Source organism: Alligator mississippiensis, chromosome 3, assembly GCF_030867095.1.
Source record: "Alligator mississippiensis isolate rAllMis1 chromosome 3, rAllMis1, whole genome shotgun sequence".
Lineage (NCBI taxonomy): Eukaryota > Metazoa > Chordata > Crocodylia > Alligatoridae > Alligator > Alligator mississippiensis.
The window spans coordinates 192,974,994-192,991,229 of record NC_081826.1 but is presented as its reverse complement, the minus strand read 5'-3'; the positions used below and the strand labels follow the sequence as shown (position 1 = coordinate 192,991,229).

Here is a 16,236-nt window from a genome sequence, read left to right as displayed (position 1 = left end):
AGTATGCACCAAAGTATAAACCAATGCAGAAATTGTCAGCATTGTTCTTTTGTTTTCTTTTGATAGCTTATATAACATATTTTGCAAGTAATGAAACATCCTCAAGACACTGGGGTATATCAGCCTGGAATTAAAAACTGTGGACATTTACTCCGCTATTGTACAGCTTTGGCCAAACCATTTACTTTCTCTTACTTCCTTTAGTGATAAGAAAAAACTAATACTACTTGTCCCATAATGGCGTTATAAGGCTTTGTGAAAGTGTAAAATATTATTAGGTTACTACCCAAATAGAATACTTTTTGAATATACCATGTCTTCCTAAGGATAACAGACTACTCTGTGTTGTATCAAAATAGAATGCAATGTCAAATTATTCCAGTAATTTAGATCACTCAAGCATTTAATTCTCCCTCAGAATCAGAGATAATATAGTTTTTTATTCGTAACTTGCTTTTACTTCATTAAAAAAATTCATCTGATGTCAGAAACAATCTCTATCCCTGCATCCCTCCTAGCTTAGTTATCCCAAAATCAGAATTAGTATCAAATTGCATGTTTAAACAATCCCTTATATACATGGTTAAATGTTTTAGTAACCTTGCCATTTGCCCACTTTACCATTTTGATTTCAATTCTCTACATTTCTTCTCTTTCCAGTGCTATAAAAGGAGAGCACTTGTGGGGGGAGGGGAAAATTTCCCAAACATATGAAGTTTGGTAAACTTCATTACTAACACAATCTCACCTAGCTTAGTTTCTCCATTATTTTACCTACATGTTTCATATTTGTTTCCCTCAAATATGCTTTTAAAGTCACAAAAAAGTGTGGACGCTGAACCCTACAGAACAGAAAACAATGAGATCAACAGAAGAATGCAAGTTCTCCTAAGATTTCTATATTTAATTCCACATTTCAGTCTGTGGAGAACAGTAAATGTAAAACCAGAAAAAATACTGAGATATTAAATCAGAGATATTCAAACATTTTCAGTGTTGAACGTATCTTTAGAGAAATTCTTGTGGGGAAGCCTGATATCATGTCTGACTATGTGCATCACCTCTCTTTCAAGCTCAGAATCATGCAGTATTTCCTAGCAGTTCACTCTCAAAGAACAGGTTTTAGCTGTCTTTGATCAAGTTTTCAAATGAATTAATGCTTTTCACTTCATCACCCTTTTTGACCTTACCTGTTCTTTTCTCTCCACACATCTGTTGGCCACACCTCCAATTCCTATCCCCTCCAATTCCCTGGGCCTCCTTTGACCCAACTGTGATGTCCTGGCTCTTCTCTCTCTGTAGCACAACGGTTCCCTTCTTCCGATTACCCTAAATATTCCTCTTCTACTTGAAAGTTTAAATCCCACTGGTAATTGCCTACTCCAGTCCCTGAGGTCAGCTCCTATTCCTCTTCTTTCAAATCACACTGATCAACAGCAGAGGCCAATGTCATGGCTTTTCACACTGCTTTTATAGGTATTCAAGTTCTTATATGAAATGAAAAGCCTAGGTCCTTGTATCAACAAATGGAAACTGAGAGGAGCAAGCACCAATTGTCTTGGTCAGGTCTCAAAAAAAAAGTTCAGACAATAGTTTTATAACAAACCACAGCTATTGCAGCATATTGTCACTCATCCCAAGATGACCATAAAAGATTAATCTCCAAAATAAAATATGCATGAAAACATCATTTCTATCACTTTTGCTGTTATGGTTTAAAATGTCTTAAAATAATATTAGTATCTTACCTGCAATCCATACTTAGCATCAACAACAGATACAATACCTGGAAAGAGTATGTAAAAATGACAGGACTGAAAAATACTGATCAAGAAATAAATTGAAAATTGCTAAGTAAACTAAAAACTGCTAGTGTATGTTAGCTTCTTGCACAATAGCAATGCAGCCTCAGTAGTTAAGGTAACATAGTTTCTACTCTACTCCCATTCTTGGTTGCACATTATTTTCCAAATCATCCCCCCATCTGGCTGATAATATCATGCTTGTTTCACACATAGGGTCGTATTTCATACTTATCATTCTGGTATCTAGTGTCTACCAAAACTCAAGTATGCACATAAAGCAGGCACAGCTCTCCCAAGTCAGCATAGTATGAACTGCAGGAGGGGAGGGGGAAGAGGAGGCAAGGTTGTAATGTTGTTATAGAAAAAAACCCAGATCAGAACAGCAGGTTCTACATACAGTCTGCAGGAACTGAGGTCTTGGTAACTTTTGGGAGCAAGTTCCAGATGCATGGCTATTTGTCAAGAGATCTGGCTCCTGCCCACAACTGAGCATCAAGCAAAAGTGGTCACCACAGTAAAACAGATCTGGCATAAGGGGTCACACTCAAACAAGATTAGGTGGTCCCAAATGTAACCTGGGCCACAGTGAAAGTGCCCCAGAGCCTTGAATTTGAAGTAGGATTCATTACGGAGCCTGTTAACAGAGCAGACAACTTATTCTCTACTCTAATAATCTCGACAGAGTGTTGACCAGTTATGGAGATGACAGGCTGTTGTGCAGGTAGAACAAAAATTATTTCAGAGAGGTTAACAGTAAAAGTGGGTAGAAGAACAGTAAAAATTTAAACAAAATGAACCCCCAACTACAACTCACTGTATACAATAACAGAAAACTCTTGAGACACTTAACATTACAGTAAGGGTATCTCAGAGTGTGAACTTACATCATGGCAGGTACTCTGCAGTAGCCCATGTGTGTATTTTTGACCCTGCAAGGTAATTTGGAGTAAAAGTGTACACCTGATTGCAGAGTAGCTGATAAACTGTAAGTTTACAGCTTAGTTTACTTTGTAGTAACTTGTTGTGCCAATAACTTAAGCTTTAGGAGACTAAGTAGAAACACCAGCAAGTTCAAATCACTATGGTATTGCTGTTCAATGACAGAACAAGCACATGAAAGAGTGGCAGAAAAAGAAATGGGGGTAAAAAAACAAACAACCAATATAAGCAGCAGGTAGAGTGCATACAGAAATAGATCCAGATGTAAACAAATTTGAGAGTCCAGAAGGAAGCAACAAGAATGTTAAAAGGTTTATATAACATGGCTTATAAGGAAAGTTGAAGGAACTGGGTTTATTTAATCTAGAAAAGAGAAGACAGAAAGGGAACATGTTAACAGTCTCCTGTATGTAAAAACAAGATGGTGATCAATTGTTCTATGTGCTCCTTGACAGAAGTACAAGAAGAAATTTGCTTTAATTCACAGCAAAGAAAATTTAGTTGAGTGTCAAGAAAAGCTTTTAAACTGTTGTGCTGGTAGAACACTGCCCCCAATAGATCTTTAAAAAAAAAAATCACAAATGACACAGATTCCCCAGTATCTCTAGAGAGCACATTAGAATATGCTCTCTAGAGATCCTGGGGAATCACTGTCATTTGTGATTTTTTTTTAAAAAGATCTACTGGGGACAGTCCAGGTGAATGTGACTCTTGCTTCACTGCAGGGGAAAGACTTTCTAGAGCAATGGTTCTCAAGCTCCTTTGACTCAAGGCACCCCTTGGAAAATGCCAGCTCTCAGTTTTCACTTGTTTTTTGACTACAGAAAAAGAATACAGCATGTATTCATGTGTTGAGAAGACCTCCGAAAGATCACAACAGGTCAGAATGTTTTTAATATGTTGGATTCCCAGTTGAAATCTCAGGCAATGTTCTTTGAGTAGATATGATATATTTTATTAGACCAACTGAATAGATGGAAAAAAGTTCTTGGCAAGCTTTTGGGTGCTGTCACCCTTTGTCAGGAATAGGGAGTCTCTGCTGTTTTGGGACTCCAAGAAATGAGAGATGCTAAAAGTGTGGCAGGATGTCAGTTAAAATGTAAATAGATAGAAATTAGAAAGACAAAAGGTAAAGCAGAGAGGGGAAGGGGCAAGGGGAAGAGAGCAGGGGAGGAGAAAAAAGGCTGAAGGGAGGCATTACAGTGATAGAATAGAAGGTAGAAAAGAGGCTGTCAGGTGAAAGGAAAATAGGAGGAGATCAAGAAAACAGCATGAGAGAAGTTCAAAGTGTAAGAGGATGTAGTGAAAATATAAATAGGTAAAAAGGAGAAACAAAAGGGAGAGCAGGGAAGAGAGGGGGAAGAAAGCATGGGAAAAGAAACGCCAAAGGGAAATATTACAGAGAAAATAATACAGGGTAAGAAAGAGGCTCTCAATGAAGAAGGAAATAGTAGGAAATCAGGGAGACAAAGGGCAGAAAAGTGGGGGAGGGGAGAAAAGAAGAATGTAAGAGGTCAGGTAAGGTAGGTACTTGGTGAATCAGATGTCAGGCAGGTTGTAATTTCAATCCTAGCTGAAATCTCTGGGTTTATCTTGTGAAACAAATTGCACAGTTAACACTGCTAACATTATATGGCACTTTGCAGCACCCCTGAAAGTATAACAAGGCACCCAAAGGTAGTTTAGCACCTTGGTTGAGAATCACTGCTCCAGAGGTCCCTTCCAGCCCTACATTTCTATGATTCTATATAGAAATTCTCTAGGTAGTCAAAACTATGAAATTTCTTATTATGAATTTATACTAAAGAAAGCAGATTGCTATTAGCACAACCAAATTTTGTAATGGCAAGAAGTTAGATCATTGACCATTGTTTTACATTCCCTTGTGTGCAATGTATTGTACACTCATGCATTTTTTTAGCTTAAGAACAGGTTTGCTTGATCAAAAGTGGGTTTAATGTAATTACGAATCACGCAACCATAGAATTGGCCGTTTTGTATCAGTAATAATGTTTGTGAGGTTTAAATACATTTCATAGAGAAAATAACATACATGTGAAGTTGCTCTTATAGAGACACTTGCTAATGTTTCTTTGAAGCTGATGCGTTTCAGAATAAATGACAGCAAAGAAGAAAAAACACAAGTATGATCAAAAAAATGCATTTTCTTACCATCCAGATAGATGTCACTACCTAATTCAGCATCAACCCAAAACATGGAGGCTATAGGACCTAAAAAAAAGGCATTTACAATGTACCAGAAAGTATATATAACACACAATTACTTGCAGCTGATACTTCTTCCACCACCCATGCCTCCCAATTCTTGAAATAATCAATATTAATTTTTTACCACATCTGTGTTTTAATTTACCTGTCTAAAAACTGCACCATATTAATGGAATCCATTTAAAAATAAATCAAGGTAATCTAGAAATGCTTAAAATTAACATTTGTTCGTAATGTGAGTTTACTTTGGGGAGGTTGTACCTATTTTCCAATTAAATATAGGACAACTGGTTTAAAAAATAAGGGTAGCTGGAGTTTTCCATTACAGGCAAAACCTGAGTGTAAAAAACTCCCTGGGGATTTCAACACTTTAAGGAAAGCTGAATCCACCTTTTTCCTTGGTCCCAAAACATGAAAATTAACAGGATAAGAATTTCTGGCCACAATTAATAACTTTTTCTAAAAAGTGGTATTATTTTTAACCTACTGCTAGAGTCAGCTATCTTTCCAAAGTGCCATTTGTAAAACTGCTCTGGATGTAAGTGTACTCATTTCCAAAAACTGACTTTATAATAGTTATTAAATAAGATGGTTTAGGTTTGTTTTGTTTTTTTTACTTGCTAGAAAAGTAGAACTTTTCATTTGAACCGGTAGTATTTTGTTGAGCTGATAATAAACCATCATTTTTCTTAAGTTCAGTATTTAATGAAACCTTTTATTCTAATTTTAATGTTTAATTAAAGTGAAAAATACGGAATGCTATTATACTGTTTATATCATATACCCACAGTAGTTTACGCTGGATATGGTACTTTCCACATGTGTCATAGTAATGGATGTGTGTGTGCATGAAAGAACATTAGCTGTTGCTGAGCTATCCCATACTGTGGTATTTGGTATAGTCATTTACACTTCTCCAATGCAAAATGGTGCAAATTAAAAATTCTTCAGTGTCATCATTTTCCATTTATTTTAGGACTATAAATGACTGCACAAATTATTGAAGATTTGATCCTCAGCCTGCAAACACTTCAGATCCTGGGAAAGAAACATCATATTTAAATAAAAAGTATTTATATATCCTTTCAGAAAAATGAATCCTGGGGTGGTAGGTGCTGCAAATGCCTCAGAAACAAAACATTCTGCCCCCGATTAAAAAGCAAACCCCAAAACATGTAAAATAAGATTGAAGGAGGAAGTTTAATAAGTTGCAGCAAATATCCATTCAATGAAGAAAAATATAGGAGTATGATATTCCTGTTCGTTACTGAAAAGCCTCAGTAAAAAGAAAAAAAAAAATGAATGCTTGCAGGATATATATATTTAAAAATAAGAAATCATAATTTGTTTGGACATGAACTGATTTAACATGCATCTATGCCACAACAAAAAGGAGAGGAAGAACTGACAGCAATGAAAGTATTTTATTTTTCAAAGCATCACAGCTCTAGTTAGTGACAGGGCTGTCTAAGAGAATGAAGCACATAGGGAAAAACAACAATAACTGAACTAATTCCAGTGTCTAAAACCATCCAGATGTGGTCCCCCAAGCATCACTCTGTGTCAACACTGAAATACCTGTCAGCTGTTTACAGTGATTACTCATGCAAGATATAGCAAAGGCCACAAGATCTAATGGTTTCCTGATATCTATTGATTTTTTTCCCAAAAAGCTTAATAGTTTTCCAATTCGACTGAAATAGGATTTGTGTGTAACAGGGGCTGAATCAATGTCCTTTCTTTTAAAGAAAATTACTTTACCATGACAATTATTTAGCTTTGAACTGGACGGTGTCAGTCTCCTAAAAGGGAAACAACTGAATTGCCAATAAGCACTTCCTTCATTTTCTTGGCCAACAAGTTTTTAATTAACAGAGGTCAGAACAGATTGTTTTAAACAGCTTTTCTTAATTCCTATCAACACCTACAGAACATTTTTGTATAGTAAATCATCATAAACAGCACCTACCGAGTCATCTGTATTATTTACTATTGGGTTATCATCTATGGAGGAAAGACTGTTTGAAACACCTATAAATTCAGTAATACTTAACTTTGTGCTATCAACTGGAAACTACACATTTCTTTATACTACCTAATTGTGTGCAAATTAACACGTTTGCTTGGTTTCGCTATGCATTGTGCTTTAACAAAAAATCCAAGTCCATCAACTACAATCCGCATAATAACAGTAATGACAAATTGAAAAGTGCCTACATATAAATAGGGGTTTGGGTTGTAGCCGTGTTGGTCTAAGGACATAGGCAGACAAGGTTCCTTGGGTGAACTTGATATCCTAGCCTTCAGACAAGCACCGAACCTCACCAACCTCATCACCAGAAGCAAACTTCCTCAAGCTCAGAACACACCAAAAGGATCCAGACCGTGCCAGGACAAGAAATGCAAAACCTGCTAACACATCTTCACCACCCCCACTATTACTACACCCCACAACAGAGCCATCAGCATCCCAGGATCTTACAGCTGCACCTCCAGAAATGTGATATACCTCATCCAATGCACCAAATGCCGTGATGGAAGATATGTAGGAGAGACCAAACAACATCTGCGCACCAGAATGAATGCACACCGGAAATCCATCAAAGACAGAAACACTCAATTACCGGTAGGGGCACATTTCTCACAGGAGGGCCACTCTCTCTCCAATCTCTCAGTCCTGATCCTCAAGGGAAACTTACACAACACTTCCCAGAGACGAGCCTATGAGCTCCATTTCATCAACCTGCTGGATACCAGAGATCATGGACTAAACATAGACATTGGATTTTTGATACATTACAATCTGCCTGGCAACTGACTCCCCAGCCCAGCCCAGCCCAGCCCAGCCCCTGGCTTGTTTACTTTTCATTCCATCCAGGAAGAGCACACACCAACTGCTGCAGCTTCCTTAGCCTGACAAAGGGTTTTTGAACCCAAAAGCTTGCTTAATAACTATTCTCCAACCATTTGGGTTGGAATAATAAGATATCAAATTCACCCAAGGAACCTTGTCTACATATAAATAGACTTCCATACTCAGAGCTGAGAATTTTCCAGTATATTTCATTCCATCCTGATACCTGCTTCCAGTTATTTTTTATCCATACTTGTTTATTGACAAAATATTGTATTTCTTTTTTCGTGTCAGCTGTCAGAGCCAATACTAATATGGGAAAAAGGACAAGATTCTTTTGCACCAGATCACTTGACTAAGCCTGCATTATAGTCTATTCTTTAGGCAAAAAGGTGCAAGTCTATCAAAACAAATCATACTTGTTCCAAAATAAAAGATTGTTCATAAAAACACACCCATGACAAATGAATATGTTATACTTGTTTACCTGGATCTGCTAAACCAGTTGTTTCTAACAGTATGTAGTCAAACTTTCCTTTCTTCTGCATCAGGTTCTCAATAGCCTTCAAGCCATTGTCTCTGCAAAAAAAAATAAATAAAAAATTAAATTATAGCAACACTCCAACCCTACTTAAACCTAGGCAGAGAAGGTTCTTTGAGTAAATATAATATCTTTTATTAACCCTAAGCATCTGAGCTGCTAAGAGAAAGAGATATGCACATCTTTTGAAAATAGTGTAGCTTAATACTTGAAACAAAAACACTGGGTGTCAGACCTCATAGTCTCATTTCTGGTTTGGAAGCTGAAGCAAAAAATAGGAAAAAAATTAGCTGGAAACTGAATTTAGTTCAGTTTCTCTTGCCAAGCACAATATTTATTTAATTCAATTGACACTGTTCCATTCCACCAAAAACTAAACATTTTGGACACTTATAAGAAAAGCAAAGAAAACCTTGAGTTAGATTTCCCAGACTAACAGTAGTAATAGCACTCATTAAGCCAGAAGTGAGGAACAGTAGATTTTAACTTGAGCATTCCACTTCCAAGACAGGGGTCCTATTCATAAGGGCACACAATTTTTGAAATGGGTAACTCTCAATCCTTCCATGTTAAGGGGGCAGGGGGAGAATCTCATCTTAGAATCGAGTAAATATGGTATTTTTCTGCTCTCACTGGTATGCACAATTTATCTCAACATAATATCAAAAGCCATCAACATACTCTTTATTACCAGACAACTACTGGGTCTGCCTTTTCTCAGTTTTGGAACTTCATTATCACATTCCAGAAATTAAATCGCAATAGTTTTCTGTAATAATTTCCAGGCAATAGCATTCAAGAATGATTCTGCCTTGAGACAGAACATAAAAGCATTTAGGCTAGGAAAACACTAGAGGAAATAAACCCTCAGTAGCTGTTTGCACAGGTGTCTGCAGACTGGTAAGAGCATACATTTGCCAGTTTCATATGGTAAATGAAATTGCCATATGAATTTCACTGGTAGTTCTATTAATATCAGATGAAAAAATTAGGTTAAACAAAACAGTCAATAATTCAACTATTCCAAGTTTTACCTAATGGGTAAAGACTTCTGAAAAAACAACTTTCCAAAATACAATATGTAAATATCTAATGGGAAGGCAATTGTAGTAATTAGTCATTGTGTTTTAAGCTGTTATTGATTTCTAATCAATCACTTAGCTCAGGTTTTATGCTATAATAGAGGATACACTCCTTTTAGGAAACCAGAGGTAAGTGGTGAAGTAATAAGACAAAATTATTTTATTTTCTTGTAACCATACATACAATTCATTCTTCTACTCCTAATAGAGCAGTCAATTTTGATATAATTATGCCAAACAGACAAATATACAAATTGATTATATACCAAATTGGGGGGGAGAGTTCATTTCAATTTTAATTAAAAAAATGGAACAGTACTTAGCTGCTTTAAAAAAAAAAAAAAAAAATCTATGAGCCACTGGCTGGTAACCTATGGCTCATACGCTGAATCTAGCCTGCTAAGCAATTTCACCTGGCCTGCGAAGCCAGGACACTGGGGGCAATGCAGTAGGCTGGGTCAGGAAGTGCAGCAGCAGTAATCTGGCAAGAGGGGAAAGCAATAGCAACTTGGTCATAAGCAGTAGCATGCCTTTGCAAAAAGTGGTGCTAATTTGGTGCACTGCCCTTAAGTGTTGGCTGACGCCTGTTAAAGATGACTTACTTCCTAGAAGGTAATCAGATTCACACACACGATGGACTAAGCAAAAGTTTACCCACCCTAAGGCAGACTCAAAACTTACTCTTGACATTTTTTTAATTAAAAAATAAAAAGGCAAAATATTCCTTACTTTACTGAACAGCAGAGACAGCCATTTCTGAGCTCAAGCCATTCTTCATAGAGCTCTCCACCTTGGCTTATGGCTAAGGATTTCTCCAAGGCACTTCCTAGAAATACAGGAATAGCATGACTGCTATATTTTTTATCTACATGAATGTGAGAAAACATCTAAAAATAAGATGAGAAAAAAATAACATTGGAGGTTTATTTCTAAGCTTGAGGGTATATTGTATTCCTATTCCACCTTCCCAACAGGTTCTTCAGACATAGGGTGACCATACGTCCCAAGCAAACTGGGGTAGTCCTGGCTTGCCCAGGATATATGGTCACCCTATTCAGATAGTATATTTGGTTCACAATCATCATTATTTTAGAGAAATTTAAGGTTGAAGGGCCAGTTATTACAACATGAAACAGAAAAATAAATAAAGGATAGAAAATGTGCAAGGACAGACTGAGTTTTATCAAGCAGGAAATTTATGTCCCACTTTTTTTAATCACATGAAACCCTCATTACACAATCTTATTATCTGGGAGTCTATGACTTGGCACAGAGATATAAAGCTGGAGAAAAGTCAATCTCAGAAGCATAATCCTCCTCAAAACCACTGAAAACTTCCCTTCTTAACATAGCTTAATACTAATTCAGGACATACTGCTGATTATCAATATTAGTTAATAGAATCCTATGCTGCTAAATCAGCCTTTGAAATAAAATGGTTTTTATCCAAGCACATATTACCCTACAATTCTACACAAATATAATTTTGGAGGAATGTATGCCTGACTTGGAGAGGGATGATGACGAGGAGAAAAAAGTAAAGGGAAAAAATCCTCTTTCAGTTAAATAGCATTTGCTTGAAATTGTTCGGATGCTTGCAATGTTAGAAGTTTTTTCTATCTACATGAATTATCAGGCACAAAGGAGAGGAGGTCTTTGTAGTGAGTACAATATAGTTACTTATACTATGCTGACAAACTGAATTTATGTATAAAGAAGAAATAGTTTAATTCTTAACATTTCCATAGTGCTTTACATTTTCAAAACAATGTGTAACTATTAACTGAAAAGTTCTGTGACTTGCACTAGTTTTAAATCTATGGGTTGCATCCAAATGAGCATGGATGTGCGGGCCTGCGGTGCCACTCACTGAACGTGCAGGTGTTCCTTGCACTGCTACCTTGCAGCATGGGGAGGGGGGGGTTGACCCAAAACCAAGCCAAAAAAAAAAAAAAAGCAGGGTAGCACACATGACAAAACTGGAGCCTGGCTGGGCAGCCATGCTCTAGTCACTGGCTAAGCTCCCAGCTGCAGAGGCATCACGGCTGCAGCTCCCTCAGGTCACCAAATAAGGCGGCTGGGGCAGCACAGTCGCTGGCCCAAGCCTTTCCTGTTCTAGCTGGGGTAACCTGCAATGCACCAGAGCACACTTGGCACAGGTGTTCCGTGTGCGCCGCTGCTACTTGACCCTGGGGAAACAAGTGTCCGTGCTCGCCTGGATACGGCCATAGAGTTTATACCTCTCCAATAATACTTAGTTTAAAATAGCAGTTCCAGACATTTTTTCTGTCACTACCTCTCCTACAGTCAGAGTATTCCATGCAATCCCATATGCACAGTTATTACTGTTCAGTGCCTGCAGTTACTAGGGAACAAGGCTTTATTACTACTCAGCTGGTTCATAATGTCTCTTCTGCCCAGGCTTCCCCTTCCATATAAGCTAAACTGGGACAGTTCAGACCTGAACAACACATGCCCATGAAGTCTACCGTTCTCTAACATGACTCATTGAACCTTAAAAAGTTATCTATAAGCAACTACTTTTTAAACAAGATGCAAAATTACCAACCAACAATAATATAGGGTAGGGACAGCACAGGACCTTTACCTAATTTTCCGTACTGCTTCTCCACGAACAACAGCCATGCAGAAACAGAGCAGGGCAAGCAGCTAAATTTAAAATGAATGCTAAGTTGTCCCAAACCAGGAAATCTCATTGTGCAGCTTCAACAGTTACACAGTTGGTCACAAAACAAACAAATGTTCATATCAGACTTTTTTTGTGACTAGGGAAGCTTTATTTATTGATGCACACATACCTCTGTTTAGTTTAGTCTTCTGTTTAGTTTGGTTCTGAGCACTCCCACATGTTTATATTTAACATGGCATAATAAAGTTAATTAGCCTTCTATCAAACAAAAAGGATCTCTCACAGCCCAAATGTATGTCATTTTTTTTTTACTTGTCATTTGACACAGGTGAGGAACTGCAACCACTACTTACATCACACCCCCAAACTAAGGCTCTCAAATAAAGACCATATATCATCTATTTGCCAATCATAGTGTGGTTTATTTTCACCAAATATTGCTTTTCAAAATGTACTGTATCTAACATGAAAAGTATTTATATATTCACATTTTTGGATTGTATGCAACATTTCTGTAGTTTCACATACCTTCCCCAAATTCATTTAGAATAACTGCTATTCTTTTGTTGTGCTGCTCTGTCAAAATATAATTAAGAAGAGTCGTCTTCCCAGCACCTACAAAAACAGTACAAGTTTCTGTTATATTAAAATAAGGAGTAAAATTAATTCTGGAATGCAAGGATAGGGTCACATTCCTGAGATGTGCTTTTTAAACATTACTGAGTAGTTGAGTAGCTGCTAGTATTCAGTCTCTGGGCTGAACTCTCCTCAAACATGACTTCTCATTTTTATACCTTTGAATTCAATTACCCTCCTCCACTTTCACTAAAGCAGGGGTGTCAAACTCACCCCTGATCCCAGGCCAAATCCAGACCGCAGAGGATCCTCCTGGGCTGGATCCACCAGGCCAGTAGCAGTGGGTCCAAGTTTGGGTGGCAATACAGGTCCAGGAGCTGCATGTGGGCAGCAGTACAGGGCTGGACAGCAGAGCAGGGCTGTGTTCAGGCAGTAACACAGGTCCACATTTGGGCAGCAGCACAATTATGGGGACTTGCCACCAATAGCCATGTCCATCAGAGTCCAGGGACCCCAAATTCTGTGGTGAGCTACACCCCTCGCAACTTTCTGTAGCCTCCTCAACTACCAGAGGTCCTGATAGACTGGTTTTGCAAGCCCTATGTTTAACATCCCCATACTAAAATACTTGAAAAGAGCCCCAGAGACAACTACTGTATCCCCACAAAAGTCTTCAGGAACTTGCTCAGTTTCTTCCACAAAACTGAACTTTTTAAAGAAATGCACCAGCTCCCTTTCACACTAAGTGGTCTCTCAATGGCAATTTCTTTTTTATTTCCCCCACCGATAAATCAACAGGGCTGCATTTCAACTGTTTTTGCAACATGAAAAATCAGCCTCTTTCAAAGAAAACTTCAGTGCCAGTCACTTATAATATATACACATATATATTAGATGCATAGACGTATCGCATATATATTATATGCATATATATGTATATACATATCACATATCTCTAATACAATACACACACACACACACAGCCTTGCATGCCCCCCTTAGACCAATCCAGTCTGAGGGGGCCAAAAGGTTGGGTAACACATTTTAAGTAATTTATGTATATACATATGTACATGTATATATGCTTGCATGCACACAGACATGCACACGCACGCACAGACACGTGCACACATGCTTTTTCAAGTGCAAGAGTGAAGCATGCCACCAATTTTAATCCAAAAAAAAAAAAAAAAAAAGTGTGCCCCAGGTATCAAAAGTCTGGGAAAAATGTGCCTGTCCGGAGGGAAGGACACCCATGGGTCAGTGGAGAGGTCCATTAAGCTAAACAGGCCATGACCCAAAACGATTTTGCAAGCCCTTGGGCACAAGAAGAGGGTTTATGACAGGGGTAGGCAACCCCAAAATGGGTGCCAGGGAGTTGCACACAAAGGCATTTTGCTTGGCACTCATGCATCAAGATGGATGGCACAGAAAGAGCCCGGGCTGTGGTGCCACAAGGATCAGGCCCCTTGCAGCTCCCTACCCTCCACCCCTGGCACTCCAACATCTTCCAAGTCAAGGTTGCAGGTGCTTTTGGCACTGTGCCCAAAATGCTGCTAACCTCTGGTTTATGACATTAAGTGGCATCAGGACTTCAAGCTTCCCCTTGCTGCTTCTGACAGAAAATGGACAGTGCTGGCCTAAGAGGTAGATTTGAATGGACGCATCTGCATGGCACTGCAGCTCATTTTTGTTCTGACACAGCAACCACTGGGAAGGCAGCTCCCGGGCTCGGGGAAGCTGCCCCGCAGTCCTCAGTACCCAGAAGCAACAAGTGTCCCAACTGAAAGGCACACAGGCTGCCCACTCCTGCTGCGCAGCCCCCAGCAACATCAGTGAGCAGCACCAACACAGGCACAATATGGGCACTAAACCTGCGTGGGAGGGGAGGGAGGCTGGCAAGTGTAATATGCAGCGCGCTTCATGAGTCACTTGTTACGGTACGTGGGCAGTCCGCGCCCCGCGGGTCATTACGGTACGTGGGCAGGGGGCTTTAAACGTCCCCGCGCGAGGGCGAAAGCTCATTGGCTCCCCGTCGCGGTGACGCTTAACGCCCCCTCCTCGCGCAGCCCAGACGCCCCGCACCCCTCCCCCGTTACCTAGGTAACCAGTGATGACGGTAACCGGGATCCTGGCGCCGAGGCCGGGCGAGGGGCTCCAGGCCCCTCCTCCCCCGGCCCCGCCCGGCGGCCGCACCGCGATGGGGACCAGCTCGGGACAGTCCTCGTCCTCCATGGCGATGACCGCTGGAGAGGCGGGGCAGGCGTCGCCACAGCTACACTCCGCGCACGCGTTCCCGAAACCCCGCCCCCTCCTGGCGAGCGCCACACGGACGCCAGGCTATGATGTCACTTGGGTGCGCCGCCGGCTGTGCCTACACTCGCTCCTGCTAGCGCGCCAAGGGTTAAGGATGCTGATCCTTTGGACTGCCCCCGCCTCGCTGGGATGTGTAGTACATGCGCAGTTTTGCGCGCCTAACCGCACCTCCCGCCAGCCTGGGTGGAGGAAGGGAGCGGGTGGGCGGCGCGCATGCGCAGTCCAGTTTGCGGGGTGGTTGTGGGTGTTTCTTTTACAAAGGGAGTTTTTAAGCTCCGTGACGTTGAGTTCCTTTTTACGTCAGCATGCAACATCACGTGGGTGACAGGTGTACAAGGAAGCTCAGAGAGAACAAAACAAGTGTCCCTGGTGGCTTTGGTTCCCGTTGCACCTGCAGCCCTGTCCCACACCAGCACCTCCCAGCCAGGGGCCCTGAGATCCTGCCGGGGTGTAGTGGGTTGCAAGGTTAGTGCGGCCCTGAGGAACGAGACAAACCCAGAGAGTTCACGTAGGAGTTCACGGCGTACAAAACATTCTGGCCTGTCCTGATCCTTCTGAGGCCTTTGCAGCAGAAGAAAAGGTTTTTGCCAGCTGCACTGATGTCCAATAGGCATTAATCATCACACCAAAAGTGTTCACCTGCGCTAATGCACTTTAGTCTAATTCACATTAAGTGTCACACCAAAAGTGTTCGTTTGCAGTGATGCGCAGGAGTGCTGATTATGGCACATTAAATTCTGTACCTTTTATTACAGGTACAAAACAATGTGCCGTGTTACAGGTACTAAACTTAATGCATTGTAATTATGGTGCATTCATGACTGTAGATGCACCTGATGTGAGTTTCAGAGTGAGGTTATTTCGTGCGTTCTGTTTGGAAAGCACTTAGCACAGTGTGTGGACACTACTGGAAATAACAGGTACGTTGCTTGGGTCTGGAGTTTATTTAAATAAAAAAGTTATCCTTCAGAAAATAAAACTGACCCTAATGAAACCAATGTAAAGAAGAACGAACGCATTACAGTACGTAAAACAGGAGATAGAAATGAAGGGCTTGATCAAGCAAAACTTGAGCATGTTGTTCTTTATAGATGTGAAGAGTAGCAGGGACTTCAGTGAGATTACTCCAGTGTAAAGTCAAGTGCATAAGTGTTTGCAATATTGGGGCATAGGAAAAACTAAGCTTCTGGGTATGTAAGTCCTGCATCTTCAGTGGGATCCTTAACAGGCAAATTGGTCTGCTA

The 16,236-nt window shown here is 40.0% G+C and overlaps 1 protein-coding gene across 1 annotated transcript in view; it reads right to left on the bottom strand.

The window, feature by feature from the left end:
• ZNG1A (Zn regulated GTPase metalloprotein activator 1A) overlaps positions 1-14,987 on the bottom strand; it is a 47,292-nt gene extending 32,305 nt beyond the window's left edge. The window contains exons 1-6 of the mRNA XM_006261238.4: positions 14,776-14,987; positions 12,629-12,715; positions 10,180-10,276; positions 8,315-8,406; positions 4,917-4,976; positions 1,749-1,786 (exon numbers count right to left, since the gene is read on the bottom strand). Coding sequence (XP_006261300.1) covers positions 1,749-1,786; positions 4,917-4,976; positions 8,315-8,406; positions 10,180-10,276; positions 12,629-12,715; positions 14,776-14,911 — 510 coding nt within the window. The 5' untranslated portion in view covers positions 14,912-14,987. The remainder of the gene's footprint in view (positions 1-1,748; positions 1,787-4,916; positions 4,977-8,314; positions 8,407-10,179; positions 10,277-12,628; positions 12,716-14,775) is intronic.
• Between the last annotated feature and the right edge of the window lie 1,249 nt (positions 14,988-16,236).